This window comes from Anopheles funestus, chromosome X (genome assembly GCF_943734845.2).
Source record: "Anopheles funestus chromosome X, idAnoFuneDA-416_04, whole genome shotgun sequence".
Taxonomy (NCBI): Eukaryota; Metazoa; Arthropoda; class Insecta; order Diptera; family Culicidae; genus Anopheles; species Anopheles funestus.
In genome coordinates, this window is record NC_064597.1 from 214,653 (window position 1) to 230,542 (window position 15,890).

Sequence of the window (15,890 nt, forward strand, 5' to 3'; positions counted from 1 at the left end):
CTCTGGGCGTATGAGAGGTATGGTTTGAAAGAACTGTTGTTTTATGATACTACCACTTTAGGATAACTGTAAAACTTTTGTAAAACCAAGCGGTTACTAACTATGAAAGCGTACGTAATGCGCTGGGGTTAAGTTTGTGCAGTTTGAATCATTATGCTAACAGACCGTTATAGTAGCGGATATAACGGTGGGAGGAGTAGGATGGCGCCTAGGTCCCCGTCGGTGGGGGAGCCCCGAAATACTTGAACACTTTTAACTCGAACACTTGGGGACACTGTAAAACCCAGAACAAAAGTTTTCCAAGGAATGATATGGACAGCCGGGCGCCTGCATCATCAATGGGTTTTTTCCCCTTTCATCAATGGGTTTTTTCACAAACCTGTGAGTGTGTGTTGGCTAACATTATTCACCACCACAAAATTTAAGGACTTAGGTAAAAATATTGGTTGATGACCCTTTACGATACTAGTAACAATTACAAAAAAGCGTCCTAAGCACTTTATGCCACAAAGAGTGTTCTGCAGATAATTTTTATTTGAATGTGTGATTGGTTAACGATTTGGTTGCAGATAGTGATTGTAACTTATATTACAACGATAATAATGCATTCAGCCCACGATTAGGTCTATTGCATTCTTCAGGCCTTTTTGGTGGGTTTCGTGGGATTGTAAGTTTTGTTGACTAGGCTTGATATGATGATCACACCGAGGGATTTTATCAATGTAGGAGACGCATCGCATACCCGGGGTTTCGTTGAACGTAGCAGCAACTAAAACCTGTTCCGCAACTCGTGGAAGCAAATATGTGTTGAAAGACATTGCACCGCGTGTCCAACATCACCCTTTTTCTAAGTAGTCTTTTCGCCACGATGTTAAATAGCGCCAGCAACTGAGATATAATGATGGTGCGATTGTTCTAATAGAAATTGTTTAATTGATACAATACCTTCAGCTACGTATTGATGCTAGTCTTTGATGACCAGATAGCGTGTAAGCAGAAAGCGCTAAGGAAATGTTTACAAGCATGTATTAACACACATGTACGCACTGCATTACCGATCATCAATAGCTCGCACGTACGGTCAAGTTGAACAGTACACAGAGGAATTTACAGAATGGCAACTCGATACGATGATGGGCACGATGGCGTATCTGGCGATACAATGACTCCATGGGCAATCGAATAATAAACCTGTTGAGCCAAGCAGCATTTGTGATGGTACAGGTAAGACAAAGTAATAAGGTAATAAAGAAAGATAAAAAACTAATCGCATGGCCTGATCGTGCTGTACTAATAAAAATAAAAATACACATTATTGATCACAAGTGACAATATTGATATCAGAAATGGCCATGGTTTATCCAACCGGAAAATTTAAGCCATATCGAATCGTGCAAACTCGCATAGTTTCTTTAAGCAACTCATAACAGATAGGATAGAAAATCATTATTTCCTAATACAAAGCCAAAGGGATTGTATCCTAAACCAGTTACGAATAAAGGAAGAGGGCGGGGGACTAGATATATTTTTACCATGTACCATGTAGCGTTACCACAGTCACTCCATGGGGACGGTCCGGATGGGATTTGATACCAGTTCCTATCGTGTGGAACCGGCACCGTTTATTACATACACCATTTACCCGCACTTTAATGATAGCTATTATCGTCTAAGTTGAAATAGGAATTTTAGTCGTCTCATTTCTCGCTATAGTTCTACGTTCGGGTGTATGTACAATTGCTTTGGTTGCTAAGGTGTGACGGCCAGGCGCTGTACATGGTAACCGCACCGGTCTGACACGACAGGATCGAATCATGTATCGAATCCAATCCAGACCGTACTCAAGAATTGGCTATCTCACTGCGGGTAATAAAAGTCAAGAAATGCCAAAAATGACCCAATGACATCCCTTATGGGATGTACTTTCTAGTCGAGGTTTGAACCCTGATCAGGCCTGTTATTTCTGTTATTTTCTGTTTTTTCATGTAAGAAAAATACAACAAAAAATAAGAAAATTCCGGAGTAAAAAATGTTGAAATAGATATGCTGACTTTGACATGCTAATTTGTATGGAAAATCCCGTAGAAAAAGCGGAAATTAACGAATAACCATAGCCACAGGTGCCACGTAATGTACTTAAAACCATATTAACATACTTATCGAATATAAGGCAAAATTTTTTTATAAATCGATGCGTCCGTTTCGGAGAAGTTCGGTAACAAACACCACGACACGAGAATTTTATGTATATTGATACAAATATTCGTCTTGATGCAAATACTGAATGTAAGGTACACATATCATCCAAGGCGATCAAGCAAACGAAGACATGATCTTATAGACTCATTGAATTTCATTTGCGAATCATGTAATAGAAACCATTTTGTTGCCACATGGACCGCCCTGGGTGGCAGTCATCTTGCATCGATTATTAGCGAATGGCCGGTGGAACCGCACAAACACTACGGACACAAAGTCAAAGGGGCACACATGTAACACGCGATGTCAAGTGCGGGCATTTACTGCAGCTACAATTAAGCCGTTCATTTAGTATAATATGGACACAGATCGGTACCCATGTTCATATCTACAAAATTCCTCCGCAACTCGTATCAGCAGTGTGTTACGATGCGCTTTTCCCTTCTTGTGCACTCATCCAGGGGCGACGTAGCCACGTTGATGTAGCTATAGCAAACTTTGTGTGTGTGTCTGTATTAGCTGCATCTTGCTCGAACTAATCTCCGACTATAACTGTGACAATGCCTGCCATAAGATACGCAGTAGTCGATAAGTAATAGTACGTAATACATCTTTCAAACTATATCAAATCGTGTGAGGTTCCAGTGTATAGGTTGGCGGCCAAACATCATTAGTATCCCATGGCAAAAAATTCATCTTGCTCTTTCATGCACTGTAACAGTACTCATTTCAAACATTAACCGGTTCTACTATGAACCTTGTACCATTGAATGCATCAACGTCCTTGGTGTGCTTTCATTTTAGTTGGAGTAAAAAAGACATTACAAAAACAAAATGAAGCGAGATGCCGCATGAAACAGTAAGATTGGGAAAAAATATCAAGCCTGGACATTATATTTATCAGGAAATAACGAGATTATCCGTCAGTGTGTTTATCCCACGTACAGACAACTCGTTTCGAAGTGTATGGAAGCAACTTTATCCATCTCGCGATTTGTTTTTCTGATCCCAGTGTACCTTAACCTATATTGCTCACTGTTCCATATTTTGGATTTAAAAGAGAAACATTCATAGCGAAAACATCCCATGAATAGGACCAATTCGGGATGTTTAACAGCTGTTGGAATATATTTAATCCCACGCAACCTGAAAATACGAAATGGGAGCAACAACGCCAGTGATGACACTTCTATTGAAAGTGAGAGGAGCTTCTTTGCTTTTCAAAACCATTCGTTGTTCCTGAAACGGTTGGCTTAGGTGAGACAGAAGACAATTAATGGTTTTCATTAATGGATGGTAAAAACATGATGATGCTGAAGGAAGTGTCGCTCGTTTTTGGTAGTTGGTCATTATGTGTTCGTGATGAAAGTATGACCATTGTTTTGAAAGTATTTTATAACAGTTCTTTTTCAAAAAGTCTCCTTTAGTTGTAAGTGCGTAACAGGTACATGTTTGCAGTGAGTTTTGAATCTAAAGACGCTGAATAAAGCGAATCTGAAGAGTTTTGAATCTAAACTGCTTTAATAAACTAATAAGTAAAAAATAACTAAACTGCATTAATAAGCTAAACTTTTGTTTAGCACCACGGGGATGTATATGATAAACGACACCAAATCATCAATCCGCATTATCAAATCTCATCCGAATTCATCCGAACCGAAAGCAAGGACTGACTATACGGCTACGTGGTAAAAACAAGTCTAGTAAGCCTGAAATGGTCGTCTTGACCTTAGAGGTTGTTAAGCCAAGAAGCGATTTTTTTTGTTTAGAAGTTGTGAATTCGATTTTGATTATTATCCTACATACTAAAGGAGATTGTGCATTATTTAACTTTCTATCCATTGCAACCATTCATCACATTTCCTATATAATTTCCCATCATTACTTATCACATGGTTATTTATTGTCAAGTCATACTCTACTTCCGAGTCGGGTTCTATCACGGTCAGGGCCCCCAGCAAGCTGGTACTTTGCCTTCGTCAGATTTATCCTCAATCCAATCCTATAGGCGTTGCGATTCAGTCGGGTGTACGCTTCGCACACGTTTTTTTACGCGGGAGAGCGTGCTTTTTTATTTTATTCTAGGTGAGATCAGAAAGGTAATTAAATGAATAAATTAATAAATTTATTTAAATAAACTATTCAAATCAGTTCTCAGCTTTAACATTAGCCAGCATAAACTTTACAAATGTTATGTACTTTTTTAACCTGTTATGTATCTTCATAACATAATACTTGCTTATCTCTCTTCATTTTTTTTGTATATTAATTGTAACGTTTTACATTAAGACGTACGGCCTAGCCGTTAATGCGTACCTTAGAAAAATATACAAGAAACCCCCCTGTTCTCCAAGAGAAACGATCCCCCCCTTCTCATCCTCCTCCTCCTTCTCCTCCTCCTCTTCTCCACAAGAATGTATGAGAACGAAATGACACGAAGGAGAGAGTGAGAACGAGAGTTACTAAGTTTCATTCACTAGGTCTATACGGGTTGTTGGATATTGCACTTGTATTCAGTACGCCACGTGTTACCGTGTTTTCAACAAGTAGAGCGCTCGTTGGATGTTGCTCATTGAACGTGCGCTCAGAGTGTAGAAAACGTTGAAAACGATTAGGTACATGTATCACGCAGGAAACATCCATATTATTTCCGTTAGTTTAGTGCGTTCGTTTCACTGTTGGATTGCCTTTTCGCATGGCACATTGTCGAAGAGCGGTTTCGATGCAACGACGCTAGTATATTTCTTCGGCTGCAGATACTGAAGTACCAAACTCATCCAACCTATGTACAAGTGCTTAAAAGATTTCATAAAATGATATTTTGCTGCTTGAAGTTCATTGTATCTAAGCGTATGTGATTGTGTTAGATGTGAGCATTAAATTTATGCTATAGGAAGCTTTAGGCCAGTGTTCATAGTAGATGTGGACGTTTCTTAAACAATATTTTTGAAACATCATGATTCATGGAGAATATCTCGTAATTACAGAAACAGCCTCACGATCAACTTAAACAGTCAAAATGGAAGCAATGGATATAACAAAAAAACACACATCGAATTTGTAGAGTTTTCAACTGAGTGACCGTGTATCAAAGTGATGCGTTGATACTGTTATTCTATTGCGATTATCGTTGGTTACTAAGTATATTCAAAACTGAGTTTTGTGATTTAAAAAATTAATAAAACAATTTGTGGAGGATTAAAAGATTTGTAATAAATGAGGGTGAGTGTTTTGTTTATATTAAAATATTAGTTTATTTTACTATCGGTTTTGTTCTTATCAATCAATCAATCCAATAAAGTGTTGGGTAAACTGATAGAAAAACATAAAATTGATTTTTCATTTTTTTCTATAATTTACCGCTCACGAATGTACAATCAGAGGTTAAAGTAGGAGGGGAATGTTTCAAATTTGTTCTTTACGTCTCTATTTTCTCTTTACACAGAAGTTTCGTATTGATAAAATAAACCCTGTTTATGATGTTCCAAATGCTGATTAGATAACTATTACCGTCTTTTCAGCCTCCATAACAACAACATGCTTTTTAGTATGTCTCAGAATGTGCGCTTTAGAACTTACGAAACACAAGAGATACGACCGGCCGTCATAACGAAAATGAAAAAAACTTACGAAACATATAAAATGTTTTGTTCATCTCGCGCGGTGGGTATAGTGTAATCTTCTGAATGGGTATCTATTTTACATTTATTTATTAGTATTGCCTTATGTTTTGCTTCCAAGCATTCGGTGCATATCCGGTCCCATTTCAAGGATTGTTGTTTCAACTGACTTCACATTAACTGACAAAAACCTAATCCTTAGGAATTGTTGCATTTAGGTAGACAAATAAGTTGGCGATTGAAAAAAATCGCTTGTTCTTAGAAGCACGAGAGCATATGTTCTTGCATGAGTTTGTTCCATATAGTTATACAATGCATACAAATTAGGTAGGAAGATGAAAAGTTTTTATAATCGTTATAAAATGCATATGTAAATGTAGTCAAATGCGTATGCAAAGAGCATATTTTTTAATACTTATAGCGCATTTACGAGTACATATCTGGGTTACTCGGCTATTTCGAATTATGAGAAGACATTTGCAGATTAAAACTGTTTATGGAATCGTGGTTCTTCCGCTTTATATGCTAGCAATCCAATACTGAAATTTACGATGTAATTGAAAAAGACTAGACTAACGCTTTCAAATGGAGAAATGAAAGCGTTTAATTACATAAATACAATTACAAATACAAAGAGTATAGCCCTAAACTGTTCAGATAATGAAAACACTCAAAATTTTAGATCAATTTCAAGGACGAGAATAAACTATTTAAATTTGATTCAATTTCACAGATAAAATTAACGGGAACGATGTCATCAAGTATCCAGGAGAATAGCGAGAAGAAGTGAACGAATGATTTTAATAATAACTAAAGAAAATGATCTAATACAGGGTAAAAAGAAGAAAATTTCCTTATAACTATAAAGAATAAAAAGGTCCTTAGAAATGAGCCCGCATAATTAATTAAGAGCGAAATAGAACTTCTCGTCGCAGTAAAAGCTTTTTGTACAAACTGTGTCCTTTGGGAGAGTAAGTTGTATCGTTTTCTATGTTTTGTTTTTAGGATACAAAGAGAAATGAACGATGATATAGAGCGTCGTTAGTATAAAAATCAATCCGAGTTCCTTGTGATTAAAGTAAATCGGATCTGTGATCGTCTTTTTTATATCCACTATTAGGCCTTAAAGGGCGTAAAGGTTGGGCCGTTCGTTGTTAGGGTTTTATCGTAAACACAACACTCACTCGGCGCAAAAAGCATCACAACAACAAACCTGTTGCCTAACCTGAACAAATGTTTTTTAACTGTTTACTACCAACATTAATGCTCAAAATTTATTTGCAGCTTGCTTATTGTACAAATTTAGATCCTCCTGGAGAGTAAATCAATTTTTGGTTCCAAAACATTTACACATATACAAATTTCCCGCCTCCAAAGAGTGGACGCGCTTGGTACACACTAGCATGTACTAACAAGCACTGACTATAGCAAAAAAAACCAACACCTCTCGTTTGTGGCTTGAGGAAGGCACGTACATAAACTATTTTGGGTGAAAATTAATTTAAAAGCCGGTACCAAAATGGACTGGCTGACACAAATGAAAAAACATCGCATACGAAGCGATTGGAAATTTACGAACGTACGGGCCCCCTTGCTATTGTTGCTCAGTATCGGACGGAAGGATTAGCTGGAAACAACACTTTTAAAGAGACCCTGAAATCATCCGCCATTGCTTATTTGAAAAGACCGTTAGAGGGAGGGGGAGTGGGGTTGTTTGTTTTTCTTTGAACTGTAACGCTTCCCAACAACAGGAGCGACAGATTGTAACGCAGTCTAACCTTCGGTCAAGTTGTCCTTTTCCGTTTTTTCTTTCATATTTTGGTGTCAATCACTAGGCTGTCTGAACTGTGATGATCATACTCGATTAATGATAAAACAAATAAAAAAAATGAGGTGTGTATTTCTTTCTGTTTTACTATTTTTACTTTGATTATTAATTTAATTAAACCTTATGCCTCGAATTCTTATACAGACATCCGTTGAATGTGTAAAATTATTTCTTCCTCGTCATGTTTTCGTTAACTTCTCAGTCGCTGGGAGTGGTTGTAAAATTGTAATATAAACTTTTTTTAATTTACCACTATTCTTTCTTTTTTCCAAAGGTATTATGGTGCTAGAGTGAATGTTGGTGAGGCAATGCAGACAAGAGCATAGTGTTTTAATATGTGATTGGGTGGATATCCATCCATAGCATATTCCATCCGTCGACATTTAAAAAAAAAAATCATGCACATAGAAAACGACCGGCAGCATGAACGAAACACAGTAAGGAGTGGTCGACAAACAGCGGAATAAAGCAGCGTATTTATCCTTGACAGAAAAATCGTCACTGTTAGTATCGTCACTGCCATGCGGCCAGGTTCTAGTGCAGAAATCAGTGTCTTACGAACGAATCGCGATTCACAGTTGTTACTATCAACGGTAACTTCGTTGATTGCAAGTCCGAGAACGCTTCTGAATGGGCGCTATGAAACGCACCACTCAAGTGACTTAGTTCTCCCCAGCAGTGTGAGTATGTCGTTCATGAACATGTCTCACGAGCTGATGCATGTCTTAACAATAGAAAACGACAGTATTTTACCCGATGCGGTAGAAAACTTGACCGAGCTGTATGGACCGAAACGCGACCCACTCTACGTGGTAATCCCAATCACGGTCTTCTATCTGCTGATCTTCCTCACTGGTGTCATCGGCAACATCAGCACGTGCATCGTGATCAGTCGCAATCGGTCTATGCACACCGCCACAAACTATTATTTATTTAGCCTAGCTATTTCCGATTTTCTCTTGCTTGTGTCCGGCGTCCCGCAAGAGATCTACTTTATTTGGAGCAAGTACCCTTACGTGTTTGGTGAAACGTTTTGCGTGCTACGTGGCATTGCTGCAGAGACGTCTGCCAATGCGACCGTTCTTACGATTACTGCTTTCACGGTAGAGCGGTACGTTGCCATCTGCCATCCGTTTCTCTCACATACGATGTCCAAGCTGAGTCGTGCAATACGTTTTATCTTTGTGATTTGGCTGATCGCGATTCTGTCGGCAGTACCGCAGGCGCTGCAATTCGGTGTCACCAACCAAGGTGGAATCGATCAATGTGTGGTGAAGCGCATCATCATTCAGCACTCCTTTGAGCTTTCTACTTTTTTGTTCTTTTTCGCACCAATGACGCTCATTACTGTACTGTATGCGTTGATCGGATTGAAACTGCGCTCATCCACGCTGATGCAACGCGACGGTACATTGCAACGACGTAACCATTTTATGCCAAGTTCTCGTCAGTCATCCGCCAACAGCCAGGGCACACGTCGCGTTCTTAAAATGCTTGGTAAGATATAATAAACTAATAGATTGCAAATACAAAATATTCGCAAAATATATAGAGTCAAAATATGAAATATTACAGGTTCTACGTATCGCAAACACCACAGCAGAACTAAACTAGAAAAATATGATCCAATGCACTGAAAATGAAATTCTTTAATAAGGAATTGATTTGATTTTAGTTGACTGCGTTAATACATTGATGAAATACAAGAAAGGGTTTACTAGGACAGGTTGGTAAAGATCAATGCTTTTCTATTTAATTTTTTCCCGTTATGCAAATATTTTCATTCCCAACTCCATGTAAACAGGTATGAGTACCTTTTTTGGAATCCTCTTTTGCTGGATAATACTAGTGGTTTTAAGATAATTTTGATAGCCGCCATGTTCACTCTTCACACAAAATGGTGTCGTTTTTAGTTGTTGTACAAATCTGAGCCTACTTCGACTTATCGACATGTGAATAGATACGAGCAATTACTCAAAACGATTTCTTAGTGTAGGACGATGCTAAATATTTCGTAGTAGGCTGGGTCATCAAATGGTACAAATGGTACCTTTTCGAGAATGTGTTGGCCATGCGAAAGTATTATTGTTAAGGTTCATGAAACAAAGAAAAGTAACAAAATCAACCGCATTTTACCGCCAGAATTTTGATGCAATTACACGAAGATTTAACACTACACCAAGTATTCAAAACACCACGCTTAAGGCTTAATAGCTGAAAACGTGCTAATTGAAATACACAAAGCGTAATGGTCAGTCCTGCGTGCGTGGAGTTCGCTTGAGGTTAGAACTCCGTCGAATTATAATACCCGAAAAAGTGCAACAGTTGCCTTCGCGAATAGCTTTGGCCTGAGACATGGTAGCGATTAGTAGTGCATGGACGAAATGTAGGCACAAGTGCCATTTACCCATATCAGAAGACAGATTGGCGATCCGTTGGATACCGACCGAGTTATGGGGCAAAGTTGGGCCAAAAATGAGGAAAATTTTACGGTTTCACAAACAGGGTATGGAACATGGTTCCTCGATTAATAAATCACTTTTCACTATGCGAAAACTCACTTACAATGTATTTGTAGTTATAAAAATAAATCAAATTCAGGCTGGTGTCATTGCTCGGTCGTATACGACTAGGTGCAAGCAAATGTATGGAATTTGACAGATTTCAAATTGTAAAATGAAGAATTTCAAAAAAAATCGTACGACCAAATCGGATGAGCAATGACACCCCTTGCAATTTGGTCGTACGATAAAATCGTATACGACCGAGCAATAACACCAGCCGCAGGCAACATTGCATAGCCTGTGAACCACCCTGTACGAAAAATTGACACGTAGATGAGGGACCGTGAGAGGAGGGGTCCTTATTTCAGACTTTATCCGTATTTTTTCCGTACCGTACCGTTGGTAACCGTACCAACATGCACATCCAAATTTTTTGAACTAGCCGAAGCTGACACCGAGGTGACCGAATGAAATCGGACATATATAAACCTTTGTTATATGTTTGATTTCTTAGATCAGCTAAAAAAATTGACTGATGAAAAAAGATGGTTCTTTTAGGCTATTTAGATGTGAATGTCGGATAAGGAAAATATGAATGGTGCACTGTTTTGAAGATTTTTATCACGCATAATTTCACGATAAACATGAAATGAATTTGCTTTTATAATGTCATATTTTCTACTTTTCTAAATTTTCTAGTCGCTGTTGTAGTTGCATTCTTCCTTTGCTGGGCTCCATTCCACGCACAACGGCTCGTATACATCTACGGAGTAGATAAGGACCATCAGCCCTCGGACCCACTAATTCTGAAATTGTTCGTCGTCACAACTTATATATCCGGCATTCTCTATTATCTGTCGACGTGTATAAATCCCCTGTTGTACAACATCATGAGCAACAAATTCCGACAAGCGTTCAAGGTATGAATTTTTGTCATCACTTTTTGCTTAAAACTTTGCAAAGTTATGCTTGTTAAAACAATTAATGAAAGGGACAATCTACTGTTTGAACTAATTGTTTTGTCTAAATTATCGATTAAATTAAAACCTTTCCGTAGATAGATAACTAAACTTACTTAACACAGGCGCGTAATGTATGAAGGGCAGATGTCCATTAATTTGTCTTTTATGCAATCGTCATAATTGCGCTATTTAAATTCGTCTTTTTGACATGTCGTGTTGCACCTTGAATGGCGTGAGTTCCATACGTCGTTCCAAACTTGCTTTGCCAAAGTAAAATCTAAGTAAACAAGACGGTTAATGACCACGCAACAAACTCACAACGCCCCTAGCTTTATTTCTTTTGAAAATAAACAAAATATGGTAACGGTTATGAAGAAGATGATGGTGGTAGTTTAGTGGCGAATATTTCTCTTTATTATATTAACCGGCATCAAAGCAAGCTCTTGCTTTAACACAAATGCACTGTGCTATACAGGGGAAAAGAGCAACGATCGACAACTTCACGAAATCCCCGGTTGCTCTCTGAGCTTCAGTCTTTGGAATTGTCAATGTGCGGCCAGAGAAGCAGAGCATTGGCGAAAGATTTATATCGTTCCAGAGCATATACTGTGGGATACTGTGGCTGAAGGCAGTAGACTTGGTTGATATGCGGATCAGAGGATAGAAAACAATATGCCGGGATCTAGGGATCGCCCGTTCTGGGACAAACGAGCGTTTGTGGTTTTTTTTTGTTTTCATTTATCCATTCACTGACAGAAGTTTATTATTATAGCTTCACTCAAGTTCCTACTTCGTAGAGCTGCAGATGCACATGCGGTTATATTTATTTCGTTTATATTTCATGCTTGCTGATGTGCGGAATCGTAGGTTCTTCCGCAATTTGAATTATATCGTGTCAGTTTCACCCCTTTCAAAGAGGTGTTGAAGGGTACTGATACAAAAACTTCTGTCTATGAATATATTTAATTACTAACAGATCAAGTCAAAGCAAGCTTCGTCCTCTAAAAAATATATATCATGATTAACCGTCTATAAACACTCATTCAATTGTTTGATTGCATTATTTGAATCAGGATATGTATCGGTAAAAAACCCCTTCGAAGGCGATAAAAACGATAAACAGACATTTCCTGAGGTTTAACACATCCCACCTGATTCCAGTTTAAATTTGAAAGCATGTCAAAGTGGACAATTGTTATTCATCGCACTGATGAATACTTTCGGATTAGCCGAATATTCAATATTAGACTCTTACGCGCTGTATTAAAATATGTCGCCAAAAGACAGACGATTCTTATCGTTTTGCTAGGAGCAACATCATAGAGTATAAGCGATTTTTAAATGAAATACTCAACAGTTTATCTAACAACATTTTTACCGTGTAGCCATAATTGATACAACCGAAGTTCGGTGATCCACTTATGGCAGTATGCGAAATTTACATCACATTGTTTGGCCACAGTACGAAGTTTATAGTCCATAGTATGTGTTTTTCATGTGCTGTTCAGATCGTTTTGCAAACGAACACTAGGTTTATCACAACCACCTGTGTTAGTTTTACCTCATGAATTGAGTTTTTCCTATGGAGGTGTACGGGTTACAGTCAATGACCGATCAATGGCCCTTGGAGGCCCTTGGGGGAATAGTTATTGGCTTATCTTACCCTAATATCATTTACATATAATGTAATGATGAAGGTGATATAATGCAGTTGCTCGATGGGATTTGCGTGGTGTTATGTTTTGAAAGTGTTGCTTTTTTTGGTTTTGAGCTAAATCAACCAATTCTTTGTTTCGCTTTAACTTCGGTTGCTTAAGTCTTCTAAGCAATATTATTTTACTCAACGATGCTTTCACTCGCGCACCGTAATGTCGAGCTTTGTCTCCCGTCTGATCTCATCTGATTATTTAAGATCATTCATTTACAGTCCATTTTATTTAGGAGACGTTGTCCAACTGCTGTCAAATTGCGCGTCAATCAAATAGTGCACAGCGATCATACCGAATACTGCCCCGACGGGAACGACGTTCTGCTGCAAACAAGGAATCTTCCGATATCTCAGGTAAGCTGTTCTCCATGTTCAATTGCAGTATTCCGAATGCTTATAATAAACAATTTGTCAACGGTGTTTTTTCTTTTATAACAAGTCCAGAGCATTTCAGATTACTTTCCTATGCTTTTCGAAGCTACTGGTACAACGTTGATGAAAATCACGCCTTCGTAAAGTAGTTTGAAGTAGCCAGACTTTGCAAGTTTGATAGTCAATACACCCTATGCTTATCAAAAAAATCCAAGCATTTCACTTCATTGAATACATAACAAGAAAAAGCATCCGGTAGATCGATATACATCGCTTTGATTTCTTTTGGTTTCAAATATCTGGCCAGTTCTTGGTGTAATAGTATGAGCCTGCTAATTGCACTAGTGGCTGCGTTGCTTTTATGTAGACAACATTTCATGTAATTTATGTTTTATTTGTAAGCATACACTATACATTATGAAAAACACACGGCACAGCATCCTATTGGTGCTGATTGGAACTTTAGCATCATATCCTTGTTTAATTTCAAAATTTTCGCAGCTACTGTAGACTATAATAGAAGTTTTTGAAGAGAGGTGCTTTGTGGAATGTATTTAAATTTATGCATTTTTTATGCAAAACTTTACGAAAAAGCGAAAATTAATCTATAGTTTTGCTTGAACCTTGAATTTTTAGACCAAGTTTGCTTGACCCATGCATCTGGCTAACTAGTTTTGTTTTTTTCCTAATTCTCTTTGTAGGCAACTCCATTAAGGACGAAAGCCTGTACTCATGCTCTACTCAGAAACAATCCTTCGATTCCATAACGCTAATCCGAGGACAATCACTTAAGCGTACATCGTCGACAACGGTGATTGGTGCACAAGAAAGTGTTCTTTCCATGCCGATCGCCTACACCGCCCTCTACCATAACTGCCACCAGCCTCATGCACACGTTTTGCAAAATAACTACCACCACGGACAGGAACATGTTTTCATTTCGCCGTCATATTGGCAAAGACCAACATATAATGTGCTACCTTCTAGTAAGCCTGGTCGTCCAGAGCTGGATTTGTATACGCAGGAGCGGGAACTTCAATTGAACATAAATACATCATCGATAGATTCCAGATCCACAGGCTGCCTCAATGGAAGCGAAGATTCCGAGCAACTTGCTGATCGTATACTTAAGCGTGTCAGTATCCAGTTCAATCCGATAAGTACGGGAAATCGTGCTGGACTTAAAACTGAATTTTCAGATATGCACATTATGGCAAGAGGCAAGCGGCTATCGGAGCGCAGTGACACTTTGTGGCTGCTCTGTAAGCAGCCACGGGGTCAGGATGGTCGCATCGAAATATTTGTGCGGAACCGTCAAAGAAAGCAACAGCGCAGCCGCTTACGGTTGTGGCGTTTCTTTCAACATATGCGTCCACTGCGCCAGACCCCCGGAACTAGTATTGGAAGGCAAAAATTTACGTCATCTTCTGGCACAGTCGTTCGTTTTTACGATGGTCCTTCGACAGATGCACCATCTTTGGCCGAAGATCAATTACTTGATAATGAAGTTGCAACCGTTGCGGTTGATGGAAAGCATATTGTCGGTGCTGAGAATAAAATCTGTGAAAACCACTTTATTCTAGACGACGTCCTCGAAGCCTACTAGTTTCGCGAAACCATTAACCGTTAGACATTTGATGTATTATAGAGGCATTAGCGAAATTTGTTGGGTGCACTAGTAACATATAGGCTAAATTTACAAGCAGTAAAGAACCGGTTCCGGTATGCGCTGTTTTTGTCGATTTACATAAGAAGTATCAGACATATTTTGCACTAGATCATATTGGAAAAAGTGGTAGCGAGCAACATAGCTTCGATTGATGTATAATAATATTCATTCCACACTTCTCCATACGAGATACTTGAGAAAATATATGCATTAAAAAAAACGAAGCGTTTGTGCAATATTTCTCAATTTTGGCACATTATCAGTAAACAGATATATGAATGGAAAGCAGCACCGTCCTGATGATATGACAGGTAAATTTTGTGCAAGTAGTAATGACGGGCATGTGTCGTTTTGGAGTACACCTTGTACTCCACTGATTTTTAAAATCAAAAGTCCGTTTGTAAGCCTAACTATTTATGAAGGGTTGCATCATTTGAAGTGCTGCGTCTAACAACAAATGTTACTCGGCTCGAGAACTGTTTAAAAAGGTGAGTTTCATGGGTGTACTATAAAGAATACATTGTTGTTTAATTAAAGAAATCTATCAATGGCACTCAAGACTCTCAATCTGCAAGCAACGAATCATGGAAATTTTAATAACTTAATTAATCATTTTACATTATCATTTTACCCACAATTTAACTTTTATTTCATTCGTATGGAACGGCCTGGTCGTATTTATTATATTTGCGGTAGAACGAGTAGACCGTATATCTAATTAGCAATAGATTAGGCATAAATAGATATACGACCTGGCCGTTTTTCTGTAAATAATTACGAAAAATACAAATATGGTAAATGGCAATGTTCTTCAAATCTTAGAAAGAAAAGCGATGTGTAAATAAAGCTTAAATGAAGAATGTAGAGTAGAAAGGTGATATTTTTTAAACACATTATTTTCTAACTGATGTAAAGCTAATTTATAAATGCCTTCTACAATATTTAATCAATCGTATTACCCAGGAAGCTCTAGCACTTTAGTGTCTTCAACGTAGATACTTGCATGAAAATAAGTTGACAGACATACC

At 38.2% G+C, this 15,890-nt stretch overlaps 1 protein-coding gene across 11 annotated transcripts; it reads left to right on the plus strand.

Moving 5' to 3' along the window:
* Positions 1–1,668: 1,668 nt before the first annotated feature.
* Positions 1,669–15,086, plus strand: LOC125762060 (pyrokinin-1 receptor). 11 transcript variants are annotated; one of them, XM_049423807.1, is made up of 6 exons: positions 4,555–5,421; positions 5,721–5,862; positions 7,922–9,144; positions 10,851–11,071; positions 13,055–13,175; positions 13,895–15,086. In XM_049423807.1, exons 3-6 carry the CDS (start codon positions 8,169–8,171, stop codon positions 14,797–14,799), a joined length of 2,223 nt encoding a protein of 740 aa, XP_049279764.1. In that variant the 5' UTR covers positions 4,555–5,421; positions 5,721–5,862; positions 7,922–8,168; the 3' UTR covers positions 14,800–15,086. The 11 variants fall into 11 exon arrangements, with proteins under 11 accessions (XP_049279819.1, XP_049279828.1, XP_049279837.1 ...); XM_049423815.1 differs by lacking the exon at positions 5,721–5,862 and having other exon boundaries at positions 4,555–5,068; positions 5,187–5,421; XM_049423832.1 differs by lacking the exon at positions 5,721–5,862 and having other exon boundaries at positions 4,555–5,049; positions 5,187–5,421.
* Positions 15,087–15,890: the final 804 nt, after the last annotated feature.

Coding starts and splice junctions, on each gene's coding strand:
- LOC125762060 (XM_049423862.1), top strand. CDS start 8,169: ATGCGGCCAGGTTCTAGTGCAGAAATCAGTGTCTTACGAACGAATCGC. Junction 11,072..13,054: donor AATTCCGACAAGCGTTCAAG/GTATGAATTTTT, acceptor CATTTTATTTAG/GAGACGTTGTCCAACTGCTG. Junction 13,176..13,894: donor GGAATCTTCCGATATCTCAG/GTAAGCTGTTCT, acceptor TTCTCTTTGTAG/GCAACTCCATTAAGGACGAA.